The 12,637-nt window shown below is 35.1% G+C and overlaps 1 protein-coding gene across 1 annotated transcript; it reads left to right on the top strand.

Annotated features, from left to right (window-relative positions):
* Nucleotides 1-2,979: 2,979 nt before the first annotated feature.
* LOC132311337 (IRK-interacting protein) lies at nt 2,980-5,902 on the top strand. Its single transcript, XM_059809214.1, has 2 exons — nt 2,980-3,558; nt 4,299-5,902. Exons 1-2 carry the CDS (start codon nt 3,322-3,324, stop codon nt 5,826-5,828), a joined length of 1,767 nt encoding a protein of 588 aa, XP_059665197.1. The 5' UTR covers nt 2,980-3,321; the 3' UTR covers nt 5,829-5,902.
* The last annotated feature ends 6,735 nt before the right edge of the window (nt 5,903-12,637 follow it).

The following is a 12,637-nucleotide window of genomic DNA, read 5'->3' as shown; positions in this document are numbered from 1 at the left end:
AAGCTTCTCATATGGATCTATTTAAGTCATACACAGTCTTTTCCGATAATTGTCAGTCTCACAATATGAACATATTTTTATTTTCACACTCTACGCATGGTTTCGTTTCAATTCTCATTATTTATAATTTAATTTTATCACTTTTGCGCTTCCGTTCTCAAATTCGTTCTTACTCCCCTCCCACTTTATGTAACGTAAATTATATCTAGTTGATTGAAATAATTCATTTTGTAAAAATCAATAATGCCAGGGAGTGATTTGAGTTGCTCGTATAAGAGGTCTATTTTAATCGAAAAATTCAAAATTTTGTGACATCTAGGCCTGTTTGGTTTGTAACTATATAAATAATTTTCTGTTCTCATAAAACTGAAAACTGAAAAGTTGTACAAAAAACTCAGTTTGATAGATTGTTCTTTGATAATAATTATCCGTTTTCGAAGTTCTAGTGAACTATTTTCAGAATTACAAACTAAACAGACTCCGAATTATTGGATTACTGAGACAGTGGTGACTCCCACATGATGTAGTTAGGGATCCACCATCATAGAAAAAGACTGAATATTAATGTAACTTTTAGTTTCATTTTACAGAAGATGACTAATCTAGTCAAGGACGATGCATAAACATAAGAAGGGTCTTCAAGGACAGAAACAAAGACATTGGGGGGGGGGGGGGGGGGGGGGGGTGCTCCCCTCCCACAACTTTTTAGATTCGTTCCTACTTGTGAGTCAATCTGATCATACCATAAGACCAGACAAGTACCCCTAAATGCGGTAATATTAGCATGCAGTCTTATAAAAATAAAAAGAACTAAAAAAAAATTACCGACTTATTTTTATGAGTTTGTTCTTGGTTTAAAAATATAATTTTCTTACCACAGTGTTAATTAGAAAGGAAAAGAAAACTTTTTGCATGTGTAGGTTGACAAACGTGCTTGCTTTTTTTTGGTGGGGTGGTTGGTTCCACAAAGTTGGTTTCAATATTATAATGATTTTCCCCACAAATAGTTATGGGAAGCACTGAAGCTTCATATTAAACATTCCATGATTCTATTATGGAATTCCATTTTACATAATTTAAAAGGAACAACTACAAGTCCACACAATAAACAAATCTAATAAATGTCTTTTCTCAAATTACCCTTGTCCTAGGATATTCCCCTCTCTAATACTCTGACACATGGAAGTTCTAGATGGGCACTTTTGTAATTTGGGGCCCTTTTGGTCCCCACTGTGTCAACCTGTAGATCCAGTGTTTGGGGAAAGACAAGACAATGGAAGAGCTTGGAAGAAATTGGAATTTCTTTGTCCTCCAGCTCACCCACTTTGGCAAAATCTGCATCATGACAGCTAAGTATTTTTCAATTGGCGAAATTACCCCACCATTCTCCTCCTACTTTTTCAAACCTTTTTGGCAGATCAATACAAACAAATGTGTGTATAGATATATAAAAAATCTAAACCCGTACATCTTGTGATAACAATGGTTACTCCATTGGCTTTTGTTCCCAGCCCTTGTTTTCCCTCCCTGTCATCAATACAAAATTTTCAATTTTCAATTGCCTCCTTTTCATCGTTACAAAATTTGCTTTTATCATTAAAAGAAAAATTGTTCCATCCTTGTGGTGAGACTTATCCCTCTTACACAAGTGCATACTTTTAAATGTGTGTAATCGTTAAGTTTTCAAATAATTAAACGAATACCGTAAAAAGTGTCCATAGTGTATAAATTTTATTCCTCACTTAGATACATGTCACCATATATTTGGTAAATTTTGTCATAATTATGCTCTTTTAATTGATAATTTAACTTTGTTAAACTTTATAATCCATCTTTATAGGAGCTAGACTTTACCAGCATTGCAAGTGTATCACTTTTATCTATCATGTGGTCAGCAATGATTCTATACAGTGACATCCTAGTACATGAATCTACTTCCTAAAGTTGAAGGAAATATTAGAAATGCTACCATCCACAGTTTGGTTATTCTTAACTTGTACCCAGTACTTTTACAGAAAGGAAATGATATTCACATATTTATATTTAAATTTTTAATCTTCTTGATGAGAACTTTCACAATATTTTTGAAAAAACTTAAATTCTCTAACTTTTACTATGAAAAGAAAGGAGATGCCACTTGACCAAAGACATGATGGTAATATTGGCACTTCACAAAATTTGCTTAAGCACATTTAATTAAAAAGAAGAAGTTTCTACACTTTTAAAAGTGCTTTTCATCAATATTTTCCATCAATTAAGCAATTATATTCTTTTGAAAAATCTAATAAATACACATTATTAAAGTTAGAATAAAGGGTCTAGAACAACATCATTTTTATGGACAATTTCATCAATTGAACAACTTTTTCTTTGAAAAATTGTAGTGGACACACTTTCTTAGTGCATGTTTGAATGTCCCCTTAAATTGAATTGCACCATTTACTTTTACATAATAACAGTCTCCTGTTCATGTACAAATGTAATGATAGCACCACTTAAAATGCAGTCCATTAAGATCTATAATTAATTCTAACAGCATTGAATAGTGATCATGAAAATGAAATAATGGCACTAAACAAATTAAGTAAACAAGGACAAGGATCTTCTCCAGTGAGAAATTCAGCACAGAATTTAGTGGTTGAAATTGCATCATTATTAGTCGATCTCATTTATCAATTCAATCTCAACTATTGAATTCTGTGTTGGACCTTTCCAGCGCCGGAGAGGATCCTTGTCTAGTAAACAATACCACTGAATATAAATGTAGATGTATTTGGTAATTTTAGGGAATTGAGGATACTTTGGTAATTACAACTTAGCCATAACTGCATAGAGTAAAATTGTAAAACCCTCCCTTTTAGGGAACCAAGGGTACTTTGGTAATTACAATTCATGGAGTAAAACTGTAAAACCTCTCTCTCTCCATGAACTTATCCCCACTAAACCATTGACAACAAAGACAAAAAGCTCATTGGATTAGGTTTCTCTTCAACCTCTCCCTTTCTCTCCCTCCTTCACATGTGCTCATTCTATTGATGCATTGAAAACAAAGAAAAAAACTCATTGAATTTGAAATTCCTCAAATCTCTCTCTCTCTCTCTCTCTCTCCATTTTTTCTGGTTCTCCAGAATCCTTCAATAGATAAAATGTAATCTACTTCTGTGAAAATTAAATCCAACCGTTGGGTATCCACTTTTTCAACCTCTGATACTGATTTTCTCTCTTTGAACACTTTCTCAGCTACTAAATGATATTTTTTTCTTGATGTTCTTTATCTGAGTGTTTATATGTTACACATATTCTCTGTTCCTTCCTCTGTTCATGGCTGCCACCATAGCTCAAAACATCGAAAACTGTAACAGCAATCACTCTGGGAATAACAATGAATTTGGAAGGCAAGAAATTCAAGAAGCCATTGCCAAAGCAGTGGAGCTCAGAGCTCTGCATGCTGTTCTGATGCAGGGAAAGAGCCCGGTCAATCTCGGCTTCCCCGGTTTTTCCCCTGTTTCACACTCTGCTCCTCAGTTCTCAGCCCAAGATTACCCTGTTTTTACACCAGTGAGAGCTCTAATTATTGATATAATTTAATTCTTTTTATGTTTTTCTTATGTCATGACTCATTTCTTTTTATGTTGAATGGTATATGTGTGTGTATATATATGTTTATTTATTGTATGGTATATATATGTTTATTTATTGTAACCTCAATCTACTCTATTCTTTACCAAAGCTGACGTAGCCTAATGGTACTTCCTGATTTTTCAAAGTAAAAAGTTTGTGTGGATAGAAAATACTAATTATGCATTTAATAGAGGTTCTCAAGATTTTTGGTTTTGAATGAGTAGAACCCGTAAGTTCAATCTCATTTATTACAAAATTTATGAATGCAATCTCATTTACTGTAGTAAGCATGACCTCTCTCTTCTTGGTTTTGCTTGTTCATTGATGTTTTCAACTCTTCCAGGAATTATTTAATCATTTTTGCATATTACTCTTGTTGGGTTTTGCTATTCATTGACTATAATGAAATTATACTTTCAAAGTTCCAATTTCTCATGTGTTCTTCAGTTTCTGTTTGTAAGCTGATTGGTTTGAATCATTAAAATAACAAAAGAAATCTTCAACCCTACTGACTCAAACCTTGTTATCTTGAAATATTTTGTAAGAAACGAAATAGTTGGATTTTAGTTGCAATAATTAAGCAGTTAACTTCTTCTTTAATAAAACAAGCACACAAAAAAATTGTGCCTTCTTCCATTTTCGCGTTAAGTTCACTGATTTCAGGAACATTTTGACAGAGTTATGAAGATGAACCATTGCCGGGGTATCAACAAATTCAATTAGAGAGTTTAACAGATTGTTGGGATGAGTATGACCTAGGAGGAGGAAATGGTGACGAAAACATCCAAACGGATTATATAAAGCCGAATGCATCTTCAATGAAGGGGTTTCCCTCTCCTTCTGTCAATTCAGAGCCCCATATATGTCCTGCTGAAGATCAGAAATCTGTCAATGGTTCAAATCACATTACTGTGCTTAAAACATCTCCCAGAACAAATTTATACAAGTCAAGCAGAAGAAACAGTTTGGGTGACTTCAGATCAGTCTCTTCTTGCAACAAATGCAAGCCAGCAATTATAACTAGTGAAACCAATACTGCAGCCAAGAACAGCAAGAACTCTAATATTGTGGTGCCATTAACAGATTCACACTCTTCTGTTCAGCTGCAACAGAAGAACCGCGGTTTGAATCTTTCATGGTTGTTTCCTCGGCTAAAGAAGAAGAACAAGAATGAGAACTCGCCAAACCGAACAGAATGGGAGGAAGTTTCCCAAAATTTAAAGCAGTTCGGGATCATGTCTGTTGAAACATTGAAGAGAGAGCTTATGGAAGCAAATGAGAGTAGGGATGCAGCCTTAATGGAGGTCGCGGAGATGAAATCTTCGTTGGAGGAGCTAAAAGAGAAGTTGGAGTACTTAGAGACTCACTGTGAAGAGCTGAAAATGGCCTCAAGACAAGTAGCACAATCAAACGATTTCAAAGTTTCCGAAAAGCTTGGAAATCTTCATAAGAGAGGGAAGTCCATTGGTGGGAATGGAGAAAACTTGGAACCGGTTAGCGAGGAAGGAATGGTGGAGGGTTTCTTGCAGGTAGTATCAGAAGCAAGGTTATCAGTGAAGCAATTTTGCAAGACACTTGTAGCCCAGATTGAAGAAACTGATATCACTCTAGTGGAGAACTTGAATTTACTCCTTGAACCTTACAAGTTGTCTCTAAATTCAAAGTACTCCAAGGCAGTTTTATACCATGTGGAGGCTATCATAAACCAATCACTCTACCAAGACTTTGAGAACTGTGTGTTCCTGAAGAATGGCTCACCAAAGCTTTTAGACCCTGAGCAAGATCGCCATGCTCAGTTTTCATCATTTGTCGGGCTGAGAAATCTAAGCTGGAACGAAGTGGTAAGGAAAGGAACCAAGTATTACAGTGAAGAGTTCAGTAAGTTTTGTGATCAGAAGATGAGTTGCATCATTACAACACTGAAGTGGACAAGACCATGGCCTGAACAGCTCCTTCAATCGTTTTTCGTTGCTGCCAAATGCATATGGTTGCTCCATTTGCTTGCATTTTCATTCAATCCACAGCTGGGAATTCTAAGGGTTGAAGAGAATAGAAGCTTTGATCCCCATTACATGGAGGATATATTCATGGATAGACAAAAATCGCATGGTCCAAGCCGCGTTAAGATCATGGTAATGCCAGGGTTTTATGTACATGACAGAGTACTTAGGTGTAAGGTTATCTGCAGATACAAATCTGTAGCCTAAATAAATTTCTTCTCTCTTATTCTGGGAACAATCAAGCTTGTGTTAATAATATATTGTTTATATTGTTCCTTCAATTGTTCATTGAAATGGATTGATACTTGGTTGAGGGGTTGGATTGGTACAACAACATAGTGTGTAAGAAGTACTCTTCCCACCATTATCATCATATTGAGAGAATGTGGTGTTTGCTAAGTTGAGAAGATGGTGTTTGGACTATCATTTGTCTCAGTAGGGCTGGAAATCCTAAAGAGTGATTAGATTACTTACAAACAGAACTTATAGTCCTTAGTACAGAATTTAGGTTAACCTAACTCATGGAGCATAATATTAAAATGAGTAATGATATTCACACCAAAGAGTTTAAAGGAAATGTAGAGTTGAAGATTCTCCATTCAATGGATATATCTACATCACCTCCTAGTTGAGGACACACAAGATTTTTATGTGAAAAAGATCAATGAGGAAAGATTAGGAGAGCCTAGTATAGAGCAAAGCAATCCACATATTGAAGAAAATTTACATGGTTTCTTCACTCATATTTATGCTTACTTAGACTATGCCATTACCTCATTGTTGATCGTCTAAGACTATCGATAGCAGGTACGCTCCCAAACTTAACTCCATTTGCAATGGGCGGAAGGAAAATCTAGTTTCCAAATCCACTGGGCTTAGTTCCAATGTTTTGAAATTGGCTTGGGCCAGTCACTGCCTTGTGCCAAACCCACCCATTTATGGGCTGTACTGTTTACTTACATTTATACATTCAATTTACCTTTTAAAATAAATAATAGGGTAAAATGCAAAAAAAAACCCTAAACTATTGGGGAATCAGCAACTAACCCCTGAACTACTAAAATTACAACTAACTCCCTGAACTATGCAATTTTGTTGCAGATTGCCCCATTCATCACTGTTCCGATTGGATCCGTCACTGTTCTAATCGGATCTTATCCTTAAAGTGACCACGTGATGGCACATAAGATACACTATAATTTTGACTATAGTACCCTTGTGAACATGAAAAGACACTAATGCCCCCTGTAGTAACTATTAAACCCACAGAACCCAAACACGCCCTTATGTGTGTGTGTGTGTGTGTGTATATATATATATAAAGTTTTAAATTACTGTTTATCTTCTTCACAAAGCGCATGATTGAAAAAAAATTAAAAAAATAGTGTTCACCTTCTTTCTCTCTGTGTCGTGTGTTTGTGTAAATTGCAGATCAATGAATTTTTTTTCAGAAGAAGCGTAGGAGAAGAAGCAATTGCATGCTGGAGAAGGCAGAACTCAGAAGAAGAAGTCGTAACAAGAGCGGGGTAGTGAATTTGTGGGGTTCGATTGGGTTTGATTATGTATGATTTAGTCTAAATTGTTTCCAAATCGATGGAAAGAGGGTCGTGGTTTGTGATGGCCTTGGTTTTTCAAGCCAGTATATCCTGTGATGAACCAAAGTTTAACCCGATAACGGATCCCGAATTACGGAAGCGAAACTAGAAATCAAGTCCCTAGAGATGCAATACATCTCTAAGACGCTAAAGTGACCTTTCATGAGGCGGCCACGAAACTCAACGAGAACGAACGCGGAAGAAAAAGATTAAAAATAGACCAAGTATACCACCCAAGGGCAAAATGGTCTTTATACACGAAAATAAAGCCTCGGGAGATGTACGTCATCCCTAAGACGTCAATGTGACTTCCTAGGAAGTCACAGGACTCAAAAGAAAACAAAGCGGAAGCAAAAGTTTTAAAAATGGACAAGTTTAACCCTAGGGGAAAAATGGTAATTTTCAAAAAGATTTAGGTGCTACTGAGCATACCGTTGGATAGATAACGAAAAACTAATAAATTTAAACTCAAAAATCACTTGATTCAGAGGACGGACGAAGGAGAACGAGTGAAAACAAAAATGGGCGTCATCGCGGTTGAGGGAAAGGCTGAGGGCAGCCCCCATGCGCGCGCCGCGGGTGCATGACCTGCGCGACGCGCGTGATACGAGTGCGCGCGAGCACCAACAGCTTTATGCTGTGAATAGTAAAACTAAAAATAGTGTATTAAAATGTAATACCCCTAATTTTAAAAGAATAGTCTCGGTAGTTTTCTTTTATGGTTTTATTGCAATTTTAAATTCTTTAGTTGTTTACTTGGCTATTTGTTAATTGGTTAATTGTCTACATGATTTATTTGTTTAAATTGATTATGTGGAATATAATTATTTGTTTAACTTGATTTATTTGATTTAATTGAATTATATGCTTATATGGAAATTGAATGTTAAATTAAATATATTAGTTTTATTTTTAAACGGGTTGGGCTTGAATAGGATCAACGGACTATTTTGATAGTGTAAATGGGTACAGTTTTTACCCATGGATGGATATACATGTGTATATGGGTATATATGTATATTGGGTTAGTTTAATTATTAATAATTAAATTAGTATCATTATATTTATATATGTAATATAAAGTTTTAGGGTTTAAGATATATTTATTAAAAATTGCCGACTTATATACATATATGTATTTTATATTTTTATTCTGTGTTTTCTTTTCCTTCTCATCACATGAATAGAATTAGGTCACAATTAATTTGCCTATAAATATATTAGTATACGTATATCTAGGGTTAAAAAAAAAACCCTATTCACGAACAGTGAGGTTTGAGAGAAAAACAGAGAGAGGGGGAATTAGGGTTTGGCTAGGAGAAAGGGTTGAACCAATGAGAGGTGTTTGAAGCTTGCTTGTGGGTTGAACCAGGAGCAGTAGAGGAGTTGAGAATAGTCTCGGATTGCCGGAAAAATTAGGAAGACGACGTTAAGGTTTCAAAACTGAAATCAGAGGCAAGTTCTATTTCTTACTCTTTTCCTTTGACCTGTGTTCTGTGCATGCTTAGATAATCTCCAGGACTAAATCAGACTTTAAAACGGAACTTGTATGTTTATTAATTCAAATTTTTAAGTGTATTCTCTACTATGAATTGAAACTGGTTATCACATAAATTGTTTCGTTCTATGTACTTTGAATTGTTGTTTATGGAGCATACTGTGTTTTTAATTATTCTGGAATGAATTTGGGCATAGATTAAACTCCTAGGAACCCTATTAAAAAGTTACAGAGGTGTTTATATACTTGCCGGAGACGGGGACGAAGGAGTAGAACAGGAGGAAACGGGTTCAGGGCTTTCAGAGGGGGAGAGAGCCGGCTCCATGGAAGTGGGAGTCGGCTCCCTCAACTAAAGAGCCGGCTCCATAGGTTAGGGAGCCGGTGTAATAGGGAGCCGGTGTAATATCCCTGATTTTAAAAGGATATTTTTGGAATTTAATTTATTATTTAGTTGCATTTTATGTGATTACTTGCTTAATTGTTTTATTTAATTATTTGTTGAGTGTTTTCTTTTATTTGATTTTTGCTAAATAGTTTTATATTGTGGTGATTTAATTGATTAATTGATTACTTGTCATTAGTTGAATTGGTTAATTATTTTAGTTGATTATTATTTGGTTAATTGTTTTAATTGCGTGTTTTATTTTAATTGGATGAGGTTAAGTGTTTTAATTATTTAATTGGCATTAAGGATTTACGTGTAATGGGATTAATTAAATAGTTTAAATTTTATTATTTAGTTGTGTTACTTTAATTGCTTAAATTAATTGGTTGGGCCGACTATAATCGTAGCTGGACCTATAGTTACATGGATTAGGGTGTAGTGTCTAAGGTTATAAATAGGCATATCACGGTGGTTTAGGGTTTAAAGAAATATAAACAAAACGTGAAGTTGTTCTGTGGAGGCAGAGAGAGAGCAAGTAGGAAGTTCGCCGAAGGAATTTAGGAAGACGTCGGTGTAAAGGCAAGTTCTAATCCTAACTCCTTCCCTTTGCCTCGTGTACTTTGTATGTCTAACACAACTCCAGGGAACTGTTAAGGATTAAAATTAAACTAGATTTCTTGTACCTCTGTTGTTTTAAAACTGATTGTAGTTGTAACGTGTGTACTGTTTGTTTTAATTTCTTCCTTGTGTAACTTCTGTTTAATGTAATAATTTTAATTAGTTCTATAACATGTTGGGAAGCACTAGAATAAATTTAGGTTGCAAGTTTGATTTGCTATAACAGTCGATGCTCAGGAATGCTTAAACTGCTCGTATTAAATTCTTTTTACAAAATCCATGTATTAATTGAGTTTGGTAATTGAACAGAGAATTTAATAGATTCTGGAACACATGGAAACTTAGTTTAAACATCTAAGAACCTTAGAATTGGAAGACAGTTCCTCAGAAATTCACCGGACGTGGAGAAGATGAAGGAACATAGGAGAGACGACTCTTGGAGTCAAAGAGCAGGCTCTCATTTAAGGAGAGCCGGCTCTAAGGGGTCTTGGAGCCACCTCCAAGGCTAGGAGATCCGACTCCAAGATAAGAAGAGCAGGCTCTTCTTTTGGGTAGAGCAGCCTCTTCCCTCGGGTGTGTGTGTTTTTAGTGTTTCTGCGACTCCGTGGGATACAAAACTTGGATTTTGGAATTTTCAGTTTCTGTTGGAAGCTATATTGGGGTGTTTAGAGGTGATCTAAGCTTGATTAAAATCCTTGAGAAAGATTTATGTAAAATAGAGTGACTTTGTTTAATGCAACGATAAGCAAAGGCTAAGTAAATTAATTTACTTTTCTGGATGAAAGGGTTTCTCATTGCTTAAAGTTTAGGATATCAATTCTTAGTAGTAAAATTTACAGTTAAAGCTATCCTAGTGTTAAAAATAAGCATGTGGATATATATAATATAGTATGATTATTTGGAATATAGTCGGTTTACGGTTTCCGGAAAGAAAGGATTTTATAGTGCTTACTTTTATGATAGCAATTCTCATGGATGATTTGTTTTAAATTAAGTTCAAGTGTTATAAAAATAAGCCTGTGAACGTCTATTTTTCTGTTATAGTTGTTTTGAAATAATTGGTTTACATATATGATATGTTATGTCAATTATTGGACATTGCGGAGTAGTATGGATTAAGTTTGTTAACTGACAATCTTTTTATCATGCTTAATTTGGAACAATTAATGTTTGTACTTAATGTTTTATTATCAATTGTGGATTGTACGGATTAGTTGATAGTTATAATTTGTATTTATTCTATCAACTGCTGGATGGATTGGATTGTATGCACCGGTATGGGATGGTGACATAACATGTATGGTTTAGTTTCAAAAATACTAAATCCAACCTGTACTGGAATAAGGGAATGGATTTTAAATAAATCCTACTTATATTTATGCTAAGTCAAGGAAGCTGCACAAGTTGAATGGTTAGCTGGATTACTTGTTATCTATGTTGAGTCAAAGAAGCTGCACAAGTTAAATGGCCAACTGGATTTCTTATGGATGGATAGGATAGGATTTTAAATATATTTTTATGGTACCGTGACTTGAGCTTGAGTCTCAGAGTCAACGGTTAGGAAGCGTATATGCAATAGGACGCGTAGCTGGCTATGCTGGTTGAGGTGTACCCTGTTAGGCTTAGGTAGTCATGCCTACTCAGGTGCGTTTTGCATGTTACCTTTTATTCAGGTTGAGACCCGTATCATAGTCCAGTGAGAGTCCATAGTGTGTATATATATGTATATATATATAGACATAGATTATATAGTTATTGTTGAGTTGGTTAGAGTGTATATGCGTATCGAGTCTCTGCTTGGATTGTAGTAGGATAGAACTTGTTTGTGGGCCTGACCCACTCATATTTTTCAGGTGTACGTCAGTTCCAGGCTTGAGCTTGTTCGTGTTGAACAGAGACGACCACTCATTCTTCCGACGACGTAGGAGCTTTATTCATATGGTTTTCTTTTAGTTTTTTTTTCAGCTCAGTTTGGTTTTCTTATTAGGGGTCCATAGTTAGGATTCCCGAGTTGTACCCTTGGAGGTTTTAGAGTTAGATTATTATTATCTGGGATTTTAAGTATTTAATTTTAAAGGATTTTATATTTTAGATTTCTTTCAGCTTAAACTATTATTTTTTAAATTCAACTTGTATTCTGTGTTCACTTTAAAATATTAATTATTTGATATTCCCTCGGGTTTGGGCCTGGACCTGATCAACCCGTGTTTCAGATCCGAGGGGTATCACAGCCAGCTCCCTCATGTATAGAGCCGGCTCCAAGGTCTTGGGAGCCAGCTCCATTTGTGGATTGAGCCTACTCTCAAGTTTTGAGAGCAGGCTCTCTTGTTTTGATGCATACTGGAGGTAGTTGGGCACTATTTGGATGATTTTGGTTTCCTGAACTGTTTTGGGATATTAATGAGGGTTCTAAATATTATTTCATGGTGTATTAAAACCCTATGTTGCATAATTTTTATTTATATGCTAATGATTTGAACAGTATGAAAGTTTAAATAATTTTGCATACTGTTAACGGATATAAATGATTTAATTACTTCATTTTATTTCAGCAATTTAATAGACTGTGACATGATTTTTAAATCTTGTTTTGGATGCATAATATGGTTATATACATATCAGAACTTTATTATACTTATTCTGGATTTTAATTAATGAACCATTAAACTCTGTTATGTCAATTACATGGATGCTAAGGATTATATGCACCGATATAGGACGGTGGCATACTAAGGACGGATTAATTCAAAATACTAAGTCCTACCTACTCTGGAGTAAGGGAATGATTAACAATAATGTTACATCCTACTTATATATCGTGTCAAGGCAACGAACAGTTGAGCGGCACTACTTTAGTTATGTATGGATTATAAATATATATTTATGGTACCACAATATGAGCTTGAGTCTCAGGATCGAT

Source organism: Cornus florida, unplaced genomic scaffold (genome assembly GCF_030987335.1).
Source record: "Cornus florida cultivar Cherokee Brave unplaced genomic scaffold, ASM3098733v1 CherokeeBrave_3.0.0_Hap2_Chr06, whole genome shotgun sequence".
Classification (NCBI taxonomy): Eukaryota; Viridiplantae; Streptophyta; class Magnoliopsida; order Cornales; family Cornaceae; genus Cornus; species Cornus florida.
The sequence above is the reverse complement of the archived record's forward strand: the minus strand, read 5'-3'. Positions and strand labels throughout refer to the sequence as shown.